This window comes from Triturus cristatus, chromosome 5_2, assembly GCF_964204655.1.
Source record: "Triturus cristatus chromosome 5_2, aTriCri1.1, whole genome shotgun sequence".
NCBI lineage: Eukaryota > Metazoa > Chordata > Amphibia > Caudata > Salamandridae > Triturus > Triturus cristatus.
Window position 1 is genome coordinate 116,909,999 of NC_140588.1, and position 21,128 is coordinate 116,931,126.

Here is a 21,128-nt window from a genome sequence, read left to right on the forward strand (position 1 = left end):
GCAAAAAGAAAAATGCACACTTCCTTAGCAATTGCTCCAGCAGACTTTTTGTCTGAAGGACAGTTTGAAACTGAAATGGCAGATGAGAAGTACAAATGGAAATACATTATTTATGTAGATTTCTAAGCACAGTCCTTATTATTTTCGTGAATCCTCTGAACATAGGAAATGTAAGCAAATAGCAGATTTGTGAATTGGACCCTGCTTGTTTCGCAGACAAAACAAGGTAAGGTCGACTGGTTAAAATTAATTATTAGCTGAAACCCCAGCAGACACCAATCACCTGTTGAAAGATTCAACTGGAATTAAGTGTAATTTTTTGATTGTTTATAAAATGTGCAAAAACCCCTACACTAGAAACAGAACTTTGCTTTAAACATCATTCAAGGTGACTTGCAATTTGAACCACAACACTCCCTGGAAAATAACAAAATGGGAGATGCAGTTTATTAACCCCTTGCACGCTCATGACGGAGCCGCTCCGTCATGAGCCACGGTTGCCGTGTGCTCATGACGGAACGGTTCCGTCATGTCACGGCCGTTGGCGGCCGCTCCGCCTACGCGGCGCTGTTTCCCCGCCTGTGCGGGGGGACAACACAAATGGGCGGAGTCATGATGGAACCGTTCCGTCATGAGCACAGCTCAACCGTGGCTCATGACGGAGCGGCTCCGTCATGAGCAGAGCGCCACCGCGCTGCCCCCCCGCACCCCCCAGCGCTGCGGCGGAATTCCCGCCGCAGCGAAAGGGTTAATAATAATAATAATAATAATAATAATAATAATAATAATAATAATAATAATAATAATGTGTTTCTTACCAACTTCAGACATCTCTGGCACAGTGGCAACAAAGGGGCCGTCCGAAAATTCCGGGGCATTGTCATTAATATCCTGAACCTTGATGATGAATTCGGACTCTGGTTCAAGAGGCAGGTTTTTCCGCCTATCAATGGCCTGTGCGTGGAGGACATAGTGCGCTTTCTGCTCTCTGTCTAGACTTGTGGTTGCATGAATATCCCCTGTGACGTCGTCAATGAGAAATATGCTCCCAGCTCCTTCTCCGGTAAGGATGTACTTGACAGACCCATCTCCTTTATCGGAATTCGAGTGCAGCTGTAGGAAATAAAACAGATATAGGAAATCATCAGCATACGTGACATGCCATATGACGTAATCTTATGTACACATTCTATCCTTTATAGATACAGCATTGATTAATACATATTTTACCAAATCTTTGCTTCCTCTAATGGGGGCAATTGTTTAATGAACCCATAATTTGAGTAGTCTTTCACATGAGGGATCACTTTCCACAAAATTGTGAAAGTAAAACGTTGATGCATGAAGTGCATTTTAAACCCTACCAGTGATATTTTAAAAAGATCCACAATGAATGTAATTAAAAAAAAAAATGTAAACAAATCTGATAATGTGCTGCAAAAGTTAAGAGAAAGTGTGAGGGGGGCTCCTACCCCCCCACACTGCCCCAGGGACCCCCACCTCCCCGGGGCACTCTTCATTAAAATACGGGGGCTCTTTAGTGGACCCCCGGCCCAGGGGACCACCACCTCCCTGGGGCTTTAAGCTTGATGGGGGGGGCAGCGCTGCCCCCCTCCTGGAGCCCTCCTTGGCCCTGGGGACTGCCACCCCCCAGGGCCGGCCACAGCAATGTCCCAGGGTGCCCACCCCCAGGACATTGCAGTTTGCCATGGCAGGGCAGGAGCACGGTTCCCGCCCTGCCATAGCAAACACTCCTGCTTTGTGGGAGAAAGAGCAGGAAAACTGCTCTCACTTCCACAAAGCAAAGCAGAATTGCTTTTGGGCAAAGGGAGCTGCATGTCAGCAGCTCCCTTTGCCCAAAAGCAATACCGGCTCACAGGAGGCGGGGAGCCGTCTGGGACCACGGGGGCATTGGGGATTCCCCCACAGTAGAGCCTTAAACAAGATTATTTTCCTGATAAGAAGCCAGTGAAAAGCGCGCAGATAAGAGGACATACGCGATTTAGCCTATTCAGAAGAAAATGGACTGACGCATTTTGGACCACCTGAAGCCTATCCAACGTGTGTTCCAGCAAACCAACATAGAGCGCATTACCATTGTGCAACTTCGAGGTTATCAGGGCCAGAAGAACTGTTTTTTTTTTTTTGCAATTAACAACAGATAGTGTAGGAACTATTTAGGGACCACAGTATACCACAGCAGGTACCTAACACTGACTTAATTTTTGCCTTAAAGGACAGACTATCATCGAATTTTGCCCCAAAGCTCTTAACTATGCCTCTCTTGGGACCTGGGGGTGTATCCTCGGGTGAAACAGTCTGCCAGGTTTCTGGTGAAGTATTGCCAAAAAAAGAATTTCTGTTTTGGCAGCATTAAACTTGAGCTGGTGAACGGCCATCCAATGTAATGACTGCAGTTAGGCAGGTTTTAATCAGCATCTCTAAAATCTCTTCTCCCTTGCCACATGAGAACAACAGCTGAGTATCATCAGCGTAGGATTTAACTTTAGCAGCAAGGACTTCTGCTATTTGAGCAAGAGGAGTGAGATATGTATTAAATAAAGTTGGCCTCAAAGCCAAGCTTTAGGGAACTCCCACTGAAGACTCAAGGGGTTTCGAGGCGAAAGGAGGAGTCTATACCTGGCAGACTTCTGCCCTCTAAAAAGAAGGTGAGCCAGTCCAAGACTTGACCCACCATACCAATGGACTGAAGGTGCGGCAGAAACCTGGAGCGGGGGACCGTATCAAAGGCTGCTGATAGGTCTAACAAGATCGGCACCGCCTTTCCCCAGCATCTAAAATGCCTTTAATGTATTCCGTTACCTCCATTTCATGACAACAGTCTCACATTACGCAGACACCAACACGAGCTACATTTTGCCTTTGACTTAAAAAAATACATTTACAACCTACTTGTCATTCAAAGTTGAAAGTATTTTTCATCTCCTCAGGAACATTATTAATTGAAAGATACATGTTCACTTTTGCCATAAGTGGTCTGCCTTGCTGCATATTCTTCTGAGACTAATGTATAGCACATTTAAATACTAAAGAAATACTTGGGAATAGGCTAAAAATAAAATCAAGTAATGAATGCTCTTTAGAGCTCTTTGCAGCAAATGCATTAATAGTTTTTTCAGGTTTTACTTTCCCCTTGTAAATGAAAGTGTGAATATTTAAAATGTCAATTATTTATTTTCGTCTTGTGCCTCTGACTGGAATCGACTTCTGCTCCGTGGCAGCATGCCAGATGTCTGTGTTAATTTATGTGCTTACATCACACAACAAGACAACATTAAATATTAAATCACAGGAATAGTAAAACAATTTAGAAGCAGATACGTCATTGGCAGTTTCAGATGCCCCATTAATGTCTTGTAATAACATTCCTTCTGGCTGTCTTAGCAGGTCTGGTTGAAAAAATGTGAAGAGGCTAAATCAGCATGCAGCAAAACCTCAATTACTCTTTTCAGTGAAATTCATATAATTTGAGAGATGTAGTGCTTCTTAGCGGCCACTTATTAGGGCTCTCGATAATTCCCAATTGACAGTTCGCTGGATACTTACACGCATGCAAGAATTTCCTTAGAAGCAGTGGCCCATGGCCACAAACATCTTTCAGGTATAACCATTATGGCGTGTCTTTTTGAGAGCATTATTGATATATAAAAAAAACCAGAAGACATTCCCAGTATTTCGACACTCTTTGGTAACTGTACACCGCAGTACTGAGTTCCAAGAAACATACCGCTATAAAGATTTATGAAAATGTTGTCAACAGAATGAAAACAAGATATGTTGGCTTCTTGGGAAACAATTGCATGTAACATTCCAAAGGATTCTGGCTGTCTCACTGCAGCAAAGTCCGAACAGTTTCATTTCGAATACATCAATGGTGTTTACCAAAAATCTGAATTTGAACCACTGACGGGTATAGAAAACAGTATACCCAAGTTATGTTACATGGTATCCATAGTTGTCAAAGCCATATCAATGAGGAATAGATTAATTTGGTAACGTATGACTTGGAGTAGAACGGTAAGAGTAAATTCACCAGCATATTACCTTTCTGTTTCATCCTGCCAATGGCATAAATACTAATTTAAGTACTAAAGATACTGGGTAGTTTAATGGCGGGACCCAGGGCCAGCTTTAGGATAGTGCGACTGGTGCGGCCGCACTGGGCGCTGACCTGTGGAGGGGGCGCTGAACTCATGAGGGAGCACTGTGTTTAGCAATAACATGATTGGAGAGATGAGGGGTCCTTTTGCCCGGTGGTAGTGAGAGAATCTGAGGAGGCAATCATGGGACGTGGGGGCGCCAAAAATGATTGTCGCACTCGGCACCACCAGCCCTGTCATCAAATCCACCAAGATGCATATGAATGCCCTCCACAAATGGTGATGAATCAGCCATGCAATCCAGAGTGAATGATCAGCCACCTTGTCCTGCTGATTTACCTCTGTGAAAGACCACCAGAAAAATCTTTGATGGAAAGTTACATATAATATAGTTTGTCATGATACTGCCGAATACTTTTAAATATTCTAACTTTAATAGGTGTCGACATACTGATGGATTGTCTGCTGGACATTTTTATGGCAACAAGCTTTTTTACCCAGAATACAACCCCTATGTAGAGAAACCTCCATCCCTCAGGTCGTAAACTCTAAATATTGCCCCTTCAGCATGAGAAAAGTATTAATAATACCAAACACTCTTCTTTTCCATGCCTCCATCTTCCAAGAGTGTGGAGATTTAACTAGTGCACAAAATGAAAGGGGGCATAGGTGCTGGGAAAGAGACCACATCTGTTGAAAGTGGGAGGCAGAGACAGGGGAGTAACTTGTTGGTGTCACATTCTACTGCCCATGAGGTGGTTGATTGGATCTATGACCCCCACATTTTCTGCATATTTATGTGTTAACAGATGTGGGCTTATCTTTGTGCATCTGTGCATCTGTGCATGTGTGTCTGTGTGAGTATGTCTGTGGTGGGTTATGTGAGGGGTTTGTCTGGGTTCGCAGAGTTTTGTGCTACAGGGTGAGTGGCCACACTCACTGGTGGACATCACATCATCAAGGAAAGGCAGTGCTGAATTACCCACGAGAGATGTGTGTGCCATTGGGATCCTCTGAAGGTAGATGCACCCCTTTAGACAGAGAATTCTCCACCATCATAACTCAAGTGCTGTTTTGCGCATTTTCTTTGTGATTGAAGCAACTCTGCCACAAAGGTGGACAGAAAATATGTCAGCCAAACTTTAGATCTGACTCTTAATCTACAGTTTATTGACAGTTGTGTAACATTAAGCATGGACTGCAGTGTATATGTCATGCACTTCGCCATTTACCAGCACTGTACCACAGACATACTCTAGAGCAGTGATACTCAAAGTACGGCCCGGGGGCCGCATGCAGCCCTCCTGACCTTTACGTGCGGCCCCCTGGGCAGCAGCAGCACTGAGCTGCTATTTACTCAACTCCGCACTAACATGGAAAAAATGTTAAATATACAGCAAGCACTTATTTAAAGCTTAATTGCATTTAGGGAAAGGAAGTAACGTGGCCCTTAACTATAGGAACACCTTAATTTTTAAAGACAGCCACTAGATACATGCTTTGCTTCCACAACTCCCACTCTACAACCCCCGCTGGCATCAGTGCGGCCCTCGGTCACACCATAGACAAAACTTTGCGGCCCCCAGGAATATATTTGTGAGTACCCATGCTCTAGAGGGTGTGGGTCGATATGAGTACAGCTTGTGTGAAAACGTCACATTTTCGCTAGGGGACACTCTGGGAGCTGCAACATCGTTTTATTAAAAGCATACTAAAATGATGTTTTTCAATGGTTCATGTGGAGTGCGCCAACAACAGCTGATGAGCGCAGGCATGAAATTTCACAAAAGTAATGTGCAGTGTGGCTGATTCTGCACTGAACTGAATATTCCTGGAGATCATTTCATCAAGCATCAGCTCTATTACGCTAGTGAGGGATTGTTCTAGAAAGTATGTACACTGGTAAAGATACTTTTCACATCTAATAACAGTTTTTATTCTTCTCAAGCAGATTCGAGTGTGACTTTGCTGATGCTGAAAAGTTGCAAATTGATTGTGATAATTTGTTCAGACTATTTATATATATTTTTTCTATGAGAAACCATAAGTGCGATTAAAAAAGGAGAAATGCAAACACCTTCATACAGAATACTCGAAACGACCGTTAATGTACATGCCAGTTTAATTTCTGACTGTCCTCTAAGATAGAATACTCCCAGAAACACGAGGTTTAGAACAATTTTCCTTGAAATGCTACCTCCTTCATTTGGAAAAGCTGTACAACAGTAGGAACTGCATTTGAAAGGTTGCATAGATTCTGCTCATGTCCTCATTTGGGTTTCTGTGTTACTGTATTTTTTATTTTATTTATATTTTGATTGAGCAGTTCATATTCATTACATTGAATGATTTGACAAGAAACAGAGAACGATCAATATATTGATACACTTATAAGACTACATAGATTAATATACAATAAGTGATATCACAAGGTAATATATTTTCAATATAACTTGCAAACAAAAAGTGCTACGTGCAATTTAAAGTGCTGCTATAGAATGCCCCAAAACAATCAGTTCTTACTATAAGCACACATTATATTTTACACATACCACTACTGTATGCAAAATCGGATCTCATCTCTCTACTTCTATACTTTCTGGTCTATTTAAAAGGCTGCAGCATTTGTTCTTTGTTTATCATATAGCTTATTACCCTTCACCGCCAGGATTAAAAAAATCAAACTGTTCTCTACCATAAATATCTAAACATTTAGATAGGCACCCCGCTCGCCTAGCATAGGCCTCCTAAAAAATCTTAGGGCCCGATTATTAGTTGGCGGTCCGATGGACCACCAAACCTATGGTGGCAGTGCTACCGCTGCACCGACCGCTCTACTACAAGTTGGGGGGGCGGGGGGGGGGGGGGGCAGTTGGACCGCCATGGGACCACTGCTACCGCCCGGGATTTACAATCAATCTGCCGCTCCGACACCGCCAAGCGTATTAGGAGTTTCCTCACTTTAACAGATTTCATGGCAATAAGCTCACCATGAAAACTGTGGTGGTGAGGAAACCTTGTTGCCATAGACTTGTATCCCAATTCTTTGGTGATTGAACAGCCAGTTGAATGATTGATTTTAATCAACAGTTCATCAACTTAAGCACTCTCAATGTTGTTCCGCATGGCCCACTACTAGTTCCCTAAGCCTCTTAAATTACTTTTATATAGCAGGCGGTGCATCAGCAATATCGTCTCAGGGATTACAGAAGTATAGGTTGAAGAATGAAATCTAATAATCTGTTGTCCACTAAATATCAGACCTCTGGCTTCTGCTCCTAGGCATAGGTTTATTTCGTCCCACTTTAGGCATCTTTCACTATTGTACAAGTTACCAAATCTGGTGAACCCTTTACGGTTCCAGCGTTCCAAAATCGCATTAGGGATATTAATGCCAAACGATTAACAGTCTTCTAATAGAGTAAAACTATGGCTAGTTTTGACTTCCCAAACCTGGAAAAGATCTCTCATAATATATTCCAGTTCATGTAATGACTTATACCTAGTTCTTTTCAGAAGTTTGGGTATTTTTTATTTTAAAAAGACGACAATTCAATCTCTGATTCTTTGTCCATCAGTATCAAAATAAAGTTGTAGAATATTCCAGTATTAGTAATAGTTTGAGCTATATTATCCAAAACTGCAGTGTTGTAGTATGTTTGCAAAGAGGTAAAGCTAGCATCCCTTGCGATTTATCTTACTGCAATACTGCTATTTTTGTCCTGGGCTTTCAATATTACAAATGAATTTAAGAAACAGTTGACCGAGTTCTTTAAAGTATTAAATGTAATGGGGAGTGTAGTGAACAGTAAAAGTGCTAATGGTAGATTCAACATCTTTATCAAGGCCCCTCTTCCAATAATGGATAGAGTGATACATTTTCAGATAATCAACAATGTTTTAATTTTATGAAAGGTCACCTTGTAATTTAAATCAAATAGTTGAGAATAGTCATGCATTGCAAAGATGACTAAATATCTGATATGCCATTGAGGTGAATATTGAGACTGAAGTTCCTGGGGAAGATCATTTGAAGATGTACAGTAGTATTTTTGCTTTTGTTTGATTGACTCTATAACCTCCGACTCCAGGAAATTCTGCAATTGTATCTAGAATGATCTGAATATTTGCTGCATTGGATGGAAGATATAAAATATTATCATTAGCAAAAAGCTTTTTTTTGGCATCCCAATTATTGGAGGAATAATTGTAGAATTGCAATGGATATTAATTGCTATTGGCTTAATAAATATTGTAAACAGCACAATGGACGGGGGCATCCCTGAAACAAACGCTGGTTTATTTTAATCTTTGATGCTGCCTTCACATTTATAATCACTTTGGCTGTTGCCCCTTGATAGAGATTCCATAATATTGCTAAAAATTGATGTGGCAATCCAAATTTTCTTAGGATGAAAAATAATGAGTTCTAATTAACTAGGTCAAATGCTTTCTCTACATCCATCATAATAATTGTGGCCTTCGTTTTATTACCTGAAAAATAATCAATTGCTTGGGTTAAATAGGTAGTATTAACTAAAATGTGTCTACCTGGTTCAAATCCCCACTGATCTCTATGTATTAGCTCATTGGCTACTGGTATAATACGAGAGGCCCAAATTTTCATGAACAAATAATTGTTGGAGTTTGAAAGCTATTTGGTCAATAGGTGTTGACATTAGTAGCACTCTTATCGTTTTTAGGTAAACTTACAATTATTGACTCCTTAAAAGATTGAAGAATAGTTGTCCGGTTCTAAACTGTTTGGATATTTTTAGTAGGACTGGTACTAATTGTTTAGAAAAAACCTTAAGAACTTCAATAGGAATGCCATCTCCACCACAATCCTTACCATTTGACATATTTTGCAGAGCAGAAGAGACTTTGGAAACCTGGATCTCTTCCAAAATTATTCCCTTGCTGCCTGTGGTAGTGTGACATAATTAAAAAACTGCCCTAACCTATATCTGGGAACCTCTTCGTTTTTTTCCTAAACATTTTGATAATGTCAGAAACGACCTCAGTAATCTTGTTACTTTTATCCAATAAGGAATGAGTCTCTGGATCTTCAATTTTGTCTACTGTCTGCTTGTATTTCCGTAACCTGGTAGACCAAGCAAGAAACTTGCCAATCTGTAGACTCTCCTCATAGATTTTTTGTTGATAGGCCTGATGGCTACCTATTCCTTAGGTTAAAAAAAAATGCACAAATCTTGATTAGCTGTAGCTAGCTCTTGTTTCTTTGCTTCTGGATTATCTGTAGGCATTTGTATGTTAGTTGTGCTATCTAAAGCACTCTGTAACATACACACTCGTGTGTTGTGCTCCTAAGGTAGGCAGCCTTAAATGCCTCACATATTATCATACCATCTGTGGTTAACCGGAAAAAACTATTCTAGAAATTATCTTGTTTTAGCCATCCAAATGGCGACTGAAAGTAGTGTTAGGTTAAATTGCTATCTAAGTCAATCCTTTATCTCAGCTCTTAAATGAATTTGAATATAGATAGCAGGATGGTTGGAGAAAGCATTTGCCTTAATACTAGGCATTTGACACTGAATTGACCATGTAGCAAGAAAGAAATCAACACGAGATGCTGAGGAGAATTGTGATGAATAGCATGTATACTCCTTAAACAAGGGACACTCCAAACGCCTTGGCTCTACTAAACCAAAGTCATTCTTTAATGCATTAAGTAAACTGAGTATACAAGGTTTTAATTGTTTATTTTACCTGTTTGATGTGTCTAGACTAAGGTTCTGTGTAAAGTTAAGGTCTCCCCCCAGAGTATTGGAAGACTGCTGTCATTGCCATATTATGTATTTGGATTAATGGCATCAATATTCTGAATGACCGGCACATATTAGTTAACTAAATTCAAAACGTTTTCTTTAATTGCCCATTTTACCCATAACCAACGTCCTTTCCCATCCCTAAAAACCTCACAGATTTGACAGTCGACTGCATTGTCTAAAAGAATAGCTACTCCTCATATGGCTGACCATACCGAGGCGTAAAAGGAGTGTGAATATCTTTTGGGACTAAAGGGTTTTTATTGGTTATCTTTAAGATGGGTTTCTTGCAGGAAGATCACTTCTGGTTTGAATACGGTTGGCCAATTCAGCATCGCACATTCTTTTCGCTTGTTGAGTAGCCCATTTACATTACAGGAAATTATGGGTTTTTTTGCATCATGGGGCAAATAGGTCAATTACATCAACATTCCGTGGTTCCCCTTCTCGCCTTCTACCACTTCGATATTGACCCTTTTCTTTTATACAGATATAGCTCATCAAACTCTCAGCAAACTTAATCATAAACCTCTTGGTTATTCATCTGCTCATTTGTCTGCTGCTGGTGCGCAACCCTGACCCTTCCTCCCCCCATCCACTGCTACCCCACCCTTGCTCCATCTGAAGAGGAGTGCCCATAGCCCTCTCCTTTAGTCCACCATGTTGACAATGTGGCCCTGACTTGGCACCTAGGCATACTCTTATGCCTCATCCCTTCTACAGTGTCCTGCTAATGAGACACTGAGCTCTTCCACATACATACAACGGGCCCGATTCACAGAACCAACTTAAGACAAAATCCTAAACTTACTACCATTTTGGTATTCACAGAAGGCACTTACTCATTTTGGTATTCACAGAAGGCACTTTCTCATTTCGGTATTCACAGAAGTTAGGAGTCCTAACTTTAGGACTCCTAAATGCATTCTGTGAATACCGAAAGTCTTAAAGTTAGGATTTTTCTCAGTTTAGGAGTAGTAAAGTTAGGACTCCTAACTTTAGGACTCCTAAATGCATTCTGTGAATACAGAAAGTCTTAAAGTTAGGATTTTTCTCAGTTTAGGAGTAGTAAAGTTAGACTTTACTACTCCTAAACTGAGAAAAATCCTAACTTTAAGACTTTTGGTATTCACAGAATTCATTTAGGAGTCCTAAAGTTAGGAGTCCTAACTTTACTACTCCTAAACTGAGAAAAATCCTAACTTTAAGACTTTCGGTATTCACAGAAGGCATTTAGGAGTCCTAAAGTTAGGAGTCCTAACTTCTGTGAATACCGAAACGAGCAAGTGCCTTCTGTGAATACAAAAATTAGTAAGTGTCTTCTGTGAATACCAAAATGGTAGTAAGTTTAGGATTAATTTAGGATTTTGTCTTAAGACAGACTTAAGATAGACTTAAGACAGACTTAAGACAGACTTAAGACAAACTTAAGACAGACTTAAGACAGACTTAAGACAAACTTAAGACAGACTTAAGACAGACTTAAGTTAGGATTTTGTCTTAAGTTTGTCTTAAGTCTGTCTTAAGTTTGTCTTAAGTCTGTCTTAAGTTTGTCTTAAGTCTGTCTTAAGTCTGTCTTAAGACTTAAGACAAAATCCTAACTTCTGTGAATACCAAAAGTAGTAAGTTTAGGATTTTGTCGTAAGTTAGTTCTGTGAATCGGCCCCATGGGCTATTGGTAGTGTGCCTTGCCTTGGAGGAAGTTTTGAAATTTCTTATAAACTCCTTTGGTGTCTTAAGGATATATTTAGTTGTTCAGAACCAGTCAGGCCCCTTTAGGATGCCCTAAAATCACAAATTTGACCTCCTTGTATAGTTCTCTATTTTGTTTATCTTGATTTGAGAGCCCTGTAGTTTTTTGGGAGGACATCGATACCCTTGTCCCAGCTTAGAGAGCGGTCCTCTAAATCAGATACTCTCTGCATGGTTGTACAAAGGAACAACACAGGGAAATACATTGCATGCTTTAAATACGCATTTTTACCCCGCATGTTTTTACAATGCTCATGCTTTTACAACTCATGCCATTACCATGCATTTTTTAGATATATAAAAACAATTAATTTGTGGTAGAAGATCACTACACCTCCCAACTTACCTTAAATGCGTGGGAAAGGCATGCGTTGTAAAAACATACATGTGGTAAAAACATGCATTCCTAAAAAATGTGTGGTAAATGCACAATGCAGTAAAAACCTAATTCTAAAGGTTGTTTCCCCTCTGCTAGATCTCTTTAATTCACTCGGGAATCACTTGACTCATCTCCTCCATTTTATCCAGTCTATGATGGACCGATGTGATTTCCTGTACCTGCAAAACTTTACAGTCCTGAATTTCAAGAAGTTACTGGAACTGGTGCATTGTAGACACTCAGAACAGCTAGAGAGGCACCTTGTGAGAGTCCTTCAACCAATGGAGTACTTGAATTGCTTTAAGACTGTGGTACTCCTACAACCATTAGTTACCTCCTGTCTGGACTGGTTGCACAATACCTTCAATGTAAGTTCAAGCAGCGAACTTGGTGCATCTTGCAGTCTACCTAGTAGAGGTGGTGTGTCATTTGGTGCCGATTCAACTGAGGCAGAGTCTGGTAATGATATTGATCTCTCTAGTCTGGACTCCACTAGCCCTGCGATCATGCTCTCTATACCTGTTTTTTTTAATTTTTGCGCATATGAGATAGTCTCTGGGCTCTTTATCAGCATATTTAGCTTTTTCTGTGTCTTCTTGACAATCTTTTGAGGAATCATACTGACTGTCTACTTTGCCACCCTCTCTAATGTCCTCTTGGGGAGATTTACCATCTCAGAGTTGGCAGCAGGAGTATTTATATTTGCAACCGCAGTCATGGAAGGTACAGTATTGACTGAAGTGATTAGGAACACTTGGGAAGCTGACTTCATAATGCTGGCTAGTGAGTTGCCTCTATGTGAGGATGTCTTTTCTTTTTTGCGCTGCAAAAATACGTGCCTGTGCAGCGTGCCTTTTTGCTTTTTGATTGAGCAGTGTGGAACTCGTAACCAGAGCACCTGCTCCCCTCAGGTACATTTGCTGAATGCTCATCTCACCGAGCTACTTTTACCCCCTCAATAGCCCAGCAACTCAGATTATTTCATCTAGGGCAATGAACATAGAGGAGAAAAGAGGAGGGAGGATTGAAAGCCCAGCCAGTGGCCCTCAGCTGGGAAGGGGCAGGCGTACTGCATTGACTTCTTGACTTCCTTGTCTCCCTTACTTCACTGAGGCACCTCTCGGCTCTCCACTTCGTCCCCGCCATGCTGCATCCATGCTGGGTCTCTGTGGTTGGTAACTCTGAACAGGCCATTAGTCAGTGGCTGGATCGATATCATTCACCCCGCGTTAGCTCAATATCATCAGGCAGGGCCCAGCAGGCAGCTGAGCATGAGGCGCCAAGAATAAAAAAAAAATCCCTGTGGCTTTTTTCCGCTTTTGCACCGTGCTGCGATGGCATCCCCGGCCAGCATCCCCTGCCAGTGTTCTAGACCGGAAGCTCTGCCAGTCATGAGGGGGGAGAAGCCTCGAGAGTGCTCAACATTGAGTCATGTGGGCTGTTCCCTCGCTGCCTCCTCTGACTGCTTCTGGGTTACTAGCACTGCCACTGACTTTTACAGGTTGCAAAGCTGCTGCTCATGTCCCATTTGGGTTACTGGGTTACTGTAATTATAGTCTTTCGGCAGGGTCGGACTGACCCATAGGGCAATCAGGCAATGCCCGATGGGCTGATCTGAAAGATCAGTGTGAGGGCTATTTTTGTTAGAAGTTGTGGGCCAGATTTATGGCCAGCTGGTCCAGATTTCACTTTTGATATGCCTGATACTACTACTTTTTTAGCTATCTTGCTAATGGGGACCACTTTTATTTGGGTGTCAAGGCCTATTTTTTTGTCCCAGTCTCACCCTGTGTTTTGGTGTAAACAAACAATGCTTGTTGCTGCCCCTCTAACTATGCTGGCTCTATGCAGCTTCATATATGCATGTGCGAACAGCACCTACCACATGCTCAAATGATAACATCCAACAGAACATATGAGGCAAAATGTCTATCATAAATCCTGCAAGACCCAGACACACCAACATGGTCTAGATAAACCAAGGTGCAGGCCATTGCGATATGCAGGTGCATTCCTTGCTTCCGCCCATGAATACTCACTACATAAAACCTTTACAATTACACTTATAATACGTATTTCAGTAACATTGCTAGGCAGAAACATTGACACCCTTATGTGCACAACATGGCAGCTAAGACAAATAGTTGGTGAAGCACTGATATCTCAACACCACTCACCCCACACCAGCATATATCACAGAAGTGTTCAGATTCTGGAAACATAAACACACCACACCATCAACACAACATCTCATCATAACATTTTACATGGAAATTCATGATGTCTATAATATGATAATAAGCCTATGCAACAGAAAGTCTACAACCCAATTTAATGAAACTTGGCAAAGTCCTGTGGCACGCCCATCCATAATCAAAACACACTGGAATGATTTTTAGCAGGCTCAAGCTTAAATGACGTTGACATTAATGTACACAAAACATGACTAAACTAGACAATATTGTTAACTCTACACAACCAAACCACCATGCACAACTGATAGATGGAAATCTCATATTGTTGCAGAACAGACCCAAAACTTACCAAATGGCCTTTGTGTCATAGCAAATGTAAAAGGTGCTCTAAAAGCTGACGATAAAGCATTTAAACTAAGCTACTAGCCTGTTCTACTTTGGGAGTAGACATTGTCTCTAATTTATCTATTGAAAGAGCATGTGCAGACTCACAGACAAACTCTTGTGAATGGTGCTTTAATAAGGAGGGGGAGAGAAGGGATAGATGACTGGTCCCTGTTTTGTATAATTTCTGTTTTTTGGGTCTGGGAAAAGAAGCAGAGTGGGAAGGAAGGACAAAAATGCATGACATCCCTCCCTCTAAGCTTGCTTTTTTAGAAGAAAGGAAATGTGCTTAGACATTGCTACACTCCTGTTCAGACTTACCAGCTGTCCCTCCTTATCAATATGATTTTGACTGGCAGACGTGTATTTGACGACCGTGTACATATTTTAAGTCCATTTGTTTTCTTAAAAATACTGAAATGTGTCATTTTGTCTACAGAATGCTAAAAAAAAAATTGTTGGACTTATCATCCTTACCATGTTTGCCCCTAGCTTGTTGCCTCCTGACCTACTTTTTGGCATATTTCATTTTATTTGCTGTCTTTAGGATTCTGGGTGCATTACCACTGCTAACAAGTGCTAAAGTGCATATGCTCTGTAATCTAAATATGGTAACATTAGCTTTTCCACAATTGACATATTTAATATACTTGTAATTCCCTAGCAAAGTGCACTATATGTGCCTAGGGCCTTTAAATTAAATGCTACTAGTGGGCAGAGTGGGCTAAAGAACGGTGATGGATCAAACCCAGATCTGTTGACTGCGTGCGAGTGTTTGATTGGTTCTGATGCTCCGTCCATCACCACCCCCTTTTGTACCGCTTTTTTCGCCATAAGTTGGCAGGGTATGCTCAGACGTGAGTCCCTTGCTCACTTTGCCACTGGATTCAAGCAAGCCTGGCTGAAGACGGCTGAAATGCCAGAAACCGGTCCTAGGAAGCTTGTTTCCGGTCCAGGGAAGGCATGGCTTGGTAGTTCGGGCTGGACTGTTCCCATGAGGCACAGGGTCAGACTGATTTGCATATGGCCATGTCTGAACAGGGGTGGCAGAGTCGGCTAAAGAACGGTGATGGATCAAACCCAGATCTGTTGACTGGGTGTGAGTGTTAGATTGGTTCTGATGCTCCGTCCATCACCACCTCCTTTTGTACCGCTTTGTTCGCCATAAGTTGGCAGGGTATGCTCAGACGTGAGTCCCTTGCTCACTTTGCCACTGGCTTCAAGCAAGCCTGGCAGAAGACGGCTGAAATGCCAGAAACCGGTCCTAGAAAGCTTGTTTCCGGTCCAGGGAAGGCATGGCTTGGTAGTTCGGGCTGGACTGTTCCCATGAGGCACAGGGTCAGACTGATTTGCATATGGCCATGTCTGAACTGGGGTGGCAGAGTGGGCTAAAGAACGGTGATGGATCAAACCCAGATCTGTTGACTGGGTGCGAGTGTTTGATTGGTTCTGATGCTCCGTCCATCACCACCCCCTTTTGTACCGCTTTGTGCGCCATAAGTTAGCAGGGTATGCTCAGACGTGAGTCCCTTGCTCACTTTGCCACTGGATTCAAGCAAGCCTGGCTGAAGACGGCTAAAATGCCAGAAACCGGTCCTAGGAAACTTGTTACCAGTCCAGGGAAGGCATGGCTTGGTAGTTCGGGCTGGACTGTTCCCATGAGGCACAGGGTCAGACTGATTTGCATATGGCCATGTCTGAACTGGGGTGGCAGAGTGGGCTAAAGAACGGTGATGGATCAAACCCAGATTTGTTGACTTGGTGCGAGTGTTTGATTGGTTCTGATGCTCTGTCCATCACCACCCCCTTTTGTACCGCTTTGTTCGCCATAAGTTGGCAGGGTATGCTCAGACGTGAGTCCCTTGCTCACTTTGCCACTGGATTCAAGCAAGCCTGGCTGAAGACGGCTGAAATGCCAGAAACCGGTCCTAGGAAGCTTGTTACCAGTCCAGGGAAGGCATGGCTTGGTAGTTCGGGCTGGACTGTTCCCATGAGGCACAGGGTCAGACTGATTTGCATATGGCCATGTCTGAACTGGGGTGGCAGAGTGGGCTAAAGAACGGTGATGGATCAAACCCAGATCTGTTGACTTGGTGCGAGTGTATGATTGGTTCTGATGCTCTGTCCATCACCACCCCCTTTTGTACCGCTTTGTTCGCCATAAGTTGGCAGGGTATGCTCAGACGTGAGTCCCTTGCTCGCTTTGCCACTGGATTCAAGCAAGCCTGGCTGAAGACGGCTGAAATGCCAGAAACCGGTCCTAGGAAGCTTGTTACCAGTCCAGGGAAGGCATGGCTTGGTAGTTTGGGCTGGACTGTTCCCATGAGGCACAGGGTCAGACTGATTTGCATATGGCCATGTCTGAACTGGGGTGGCAGAGTGGGCTAAAGAACGGTGATGGATCAAACCCAGATCTGTTGACTGGGTGCGAGTGTTTGATTGGTTCTGATGCTCTGTCCATCACCACCCCCTTTTGTACCGCTTTGTTCGCCATAAGTTGGCAGGGTATGCTCAGACGTGAGTCCCTTGCTCTCTTTGCCACTGGATTCAAGCAAGCCTGGCTGAAGATGGCTGAAATGCCAGAAACCGGTCCTAGGAAGCTTGTTTCCGGTCCAGGGAAGGCATGGCTTGGTAGTTCGGGCTGGACTGTTCTCATAAGGCACAGGGTCAGACTGATTTGCATATGGCCATGTCTGAACTGGGGTGGCAGAGTGGGCTAAAGAACGGTGATGGATCAAACCCAGATCTGTTGACTGGGTGCTAGTGTTTGATTGGTTTTGATGCTCCGTCCATCACCACCCCCTTTTGTACCGCTTTGTTCGCCATAAGTTAGCAGGGTATGCTCAGACGTGAGTCCCTTGCTCACTTTGCCACTGGATTGAAGCAAGCCTGGCTGAAGACAGCTGAAATGCCAGAAACCGGTCCTAGGAAGATTGTTTCCGGTCCAGGGAAGGCATGGCTTGGTAGTTCGGGCTGGACTGTTCCCATGAGGCACAGGGTCAGACTGATTTGCATATGGCCATGTCTGAACTGGGGTGGCAGAGTGGGCTAAAGAACGGTGATGGATCAAACCCAGATCTGTTGACTGGGTGCGAGTGTTTGATTGGTTCTGATGCTTCGTCCATCACCACCCCCTTTTGTACTGCTTTGTTTGCCATAAGTTGGCAGGGTATGCTCAGACGTGAGTCCCTTGCTCACTTTGCCACTGGATTCAAGCAAGCCTGGCTGAAGACGGCTGAAATGCCAGAAACCGGTCCTAGAAAGCTTGTTTCCGGTCCAGGGAAGGCATGGCTTGGTAGTTCGGGCTGGACTGTTCTCATAAGGCACAGGGTCAGACTGATTTGCATGTGGCCATGTCTGAACTGGGGTGGCAGAGTGGGCTAAAGAACGGTGATGGATCAAACCCAGATCTGTTGACTGGGTGCGAGTGTTTGATTGGTTCTGATGCTCCGTCCATCACCACCCCCTTTTGTACCGCTTTCTTCGCCATAAGTTGGCAGGGTATGCTCAGACGTGAGTCCCTTGCTCACTTTGCCTCTGGATTCAAGCAAGCCTGGCTGAAGATGGCTGAAATGCCAGAAACCGGTCCTAGGAAGCTTGTTTCCGGTCCAGGGAAGGCATGGCTTGGTAGTTCGGGCTGGACTGTTCCCATGAGGCACAGGGTCAGACTGATTTGCATATGGCCATGTCTGAACTGGGGTGGCAGAGTCGGCTAAAGAACGGTGATGGATCAAACCCAGATCTGTGGACTGGGTGCGAGTGTTTGATTGGTTCTGATGCTCTGTCCATCACCACCCCCTTTTGTACCGCTTTGTTCGCCATAAGTTGGCAGGGTATGCTCAGACGTGAGTCCCTTGCTCACTTTGCCACTGGATTCAAGCAAGCCTGGCTGAAGACGGCTGAATTGCCAGAAACCGGTCCTAGGAAGCTTGTTTCCGGTCCAGGGAAGACATGGCTTGGTAGTTCGGGCTGGACTGTTCCCATGAGGCAAAGGGTCAGACTGATTTGCATATGGCCATGTCTGAACTGGGGTGGCAGAGTGGGCTAAAGAACGGTGATGGATCAAACCCAGATCTGTTGACTGGGTGCTAGTGTTTGATTGGTTCTGATGCTCCGTCCATCACCACCCCCTTTTGTACCACTTTGTTTGCCATAAGTTAGCAGGGTATGCTCAGACGTGAGTCCCTTGCTCACTTTGCCACTGGATTGAAGCAAGCCTGGCTGAAGACGGCTGAAATGCCAGAAACCGGTCCTAGGAAGCTTGTTTCCGGTCCAGGGAAGGCATGGCTTGGTAGTTCGGTCTGGACTGTTCCCATGAGGCACAGGGTCAGACTGATTTGCATATGGCCATGTCTGAACTGGGGTGGCAGAGTGGGCTAAAGAACGGTGATGGATCAAACCCAGATCTGTTGACTGGTTGCGAGTGTTTGATTGGTTCTGATGCTCTGTCCATCACCACCCCCTTTTGTACCGCTTTGTTCGCCATAAGTTGGCAGGGTATGCTCAGACGTGAGTCCCTTGCTCACTTTGCCTCTGGATTCAAGCAAGCCTGGCTGAAGACGGCTGAAATGCCAGAAACCGGTCCTAGGAAGCTTGTTTCCGGTCCAGGGAAGGCATGGCTTGGTAGTTCGGGCTGGACTGTTCCCATGAGGCACAGGGTCACACTGATTTGCATATGGCCATGTCTGAACTGGGGTGGCAGAGTCGGCTAAAGAACGGTGATGGATCAAACCCAGATCTGTGGACTGGGTGCGAGTGTTTGATTGGTTCTGATGCTCCGTCCATCACCACCCCCTTTTGTACCGCTTTGTTCGCCATAAGTTGTCAGGGTATGCTCAGACGTGAGTCCCTTGCTCACTTTGCCACTGGATTCAAGCAAGCCTGGCTGAAGACGGCTGAATTTCCAGAAACCGGTCCTAGGAAGCTTGTTTCCGGTCCAGGGAAGGCATGGCTTGGTAGTTTGGGCTGGACTGTTCCCATGAGGCACAGGGTCAGACTGATTTGCATATGGCCATGTCTGAACTGGGGTGGCAGAGTGGGCTAAAGAACGGTGATGGATCAAACCCAGATCTGTTGACTGGGTGCTAGTGTTTGATTGGTTCTGATGCTCCGTCCATCACCACCCCCTTTTGTACCGCTTTGTTTGCCATAAGTTAGCAGGCTATGCTCAGACGTGAGTCCCTTGCTCACTTTGCCACTGGATTGAAGCAAGCCTGGCTGAAGACGGCTGAAATGCCAGAAACCGGTCCTAGGAAGCTTGTTTCCGGCCCAGGGAAGCCATGGCTTGGTAGTTCGGGCTGGACTGTTCCCATGAGGCACAGGGTCAGACTGATTTGCATATGGCCATGTCTGAACTGGGGTGGCAGAGTGGGCTAAAGAACGGTGATGGATCAAACCCAGATCTGTTGACTGGGTGCGAGAGTTTGATTGGTTGTGATGCTCCGTCCATCACCACCCCCTTTTGTACCGCTTTGTTCGCCATAAGTTGGCAGGGTATGCTCAGACGTGAGTCCCTTGCTCACTTTGCCACTGGATTCAAGCAAGCCTGGCTGAAGACGGCTGAATTGCCAGAAACCGGTCCTAGGAAGCTTGTTTCCGGTCCAGGGAAGGCATGGCTTGGTAGTTCGGGCTGGACTGTTCCCATGAGGCAAAGGGTCAGACTGATTTGCATATGGCCATGTCTGAACTGGGGTGGCAGAGTGGGCTAAAGAACGGTGATGGATCAAACCCAGATCTGTTGACTGGGTGCTAGTGTTTGATTGGTTCTGATGCTCCGTCCATCACCACCCCCTTTTGTACCGCTTTGTTTGCCATAAGTTAGCAGGGTATGCTCAGACGTGAGTCCCTTGCTCACTTTGCCACTGGATTGAAGCAAGCCTGGCTGAAGACGGCTGAAATGCCAGAAACCGGTCCTAGGAAGCTTGTCTCCGGTCCAGGGAAGGCATGGCTTGGTAGTTCGGGCTGGACTGTTCCCATGAGGCACAGGGTCAGACTGATTTGCATATGGCCATGTCTGAACTGGGGTGGCAGAGTGGGCTAAAGAACGGTGATGGATCAAACCCAGATCTGTTGACTGGGTGCGAGAGTTTGATTGGTTGTGATGCTCCGTCCATCACCACCCGCTTTTGTACCGCTTTGTTCGCCATAAGTTGGCAGGGTATGCTCAGACGTGAGTCCCTTGCTCACTTTGCCACTGGCTTCAAGCAAGCCTGGCTGAAGACGGCTGAAATGCCAGAAACCAGTCCTAGGAAGTTTGTTTCCGGTCCAGGAAAGGCATGGCTTGGTAGTTCGGGCTGGACTGTTCCCATGAGGCACAGGGTCAGACTGATTTGCATATGGCCATGTCTGAACTGGGGTGGCCGAGTCGGCTAAAGAACGGTGATGGATCAAACCCAGATCTGTTGACTGGGTGCGAGTGTTTGATTGGTTCTGATGCTCCGTCCATCACCACCCCCTTTTGTACCGCTTTGTTCGCCATAAGTTGGCAGGGTATGCTCAGACGTGA

The 21,128-nt window shown here is 44.3% G+C and overlaps 1 protein-coding gene across 1 annotated transcript in view; it reads right to left on the reverse strand.

Annotated features, from left to right (window-relative positions):
* The window catches only part of CDH18 (cadherin 18), a 2,052,455-nt gene that overhangs the window by 1,090,375 nt on the left and 940,952 nt on the right, over nt 1–21,128 (reverse strand). Inside the window, exon 5 of the mRNA XM_085606897.1 lies at nt 819–1,113. Coding sequence (XP_085463023.1) covers nt 819–1,113 — 295 coding nt within the window. The remainder of the gene's footprint in view (nt 1–818; nt 1,114–21,128) is intronic.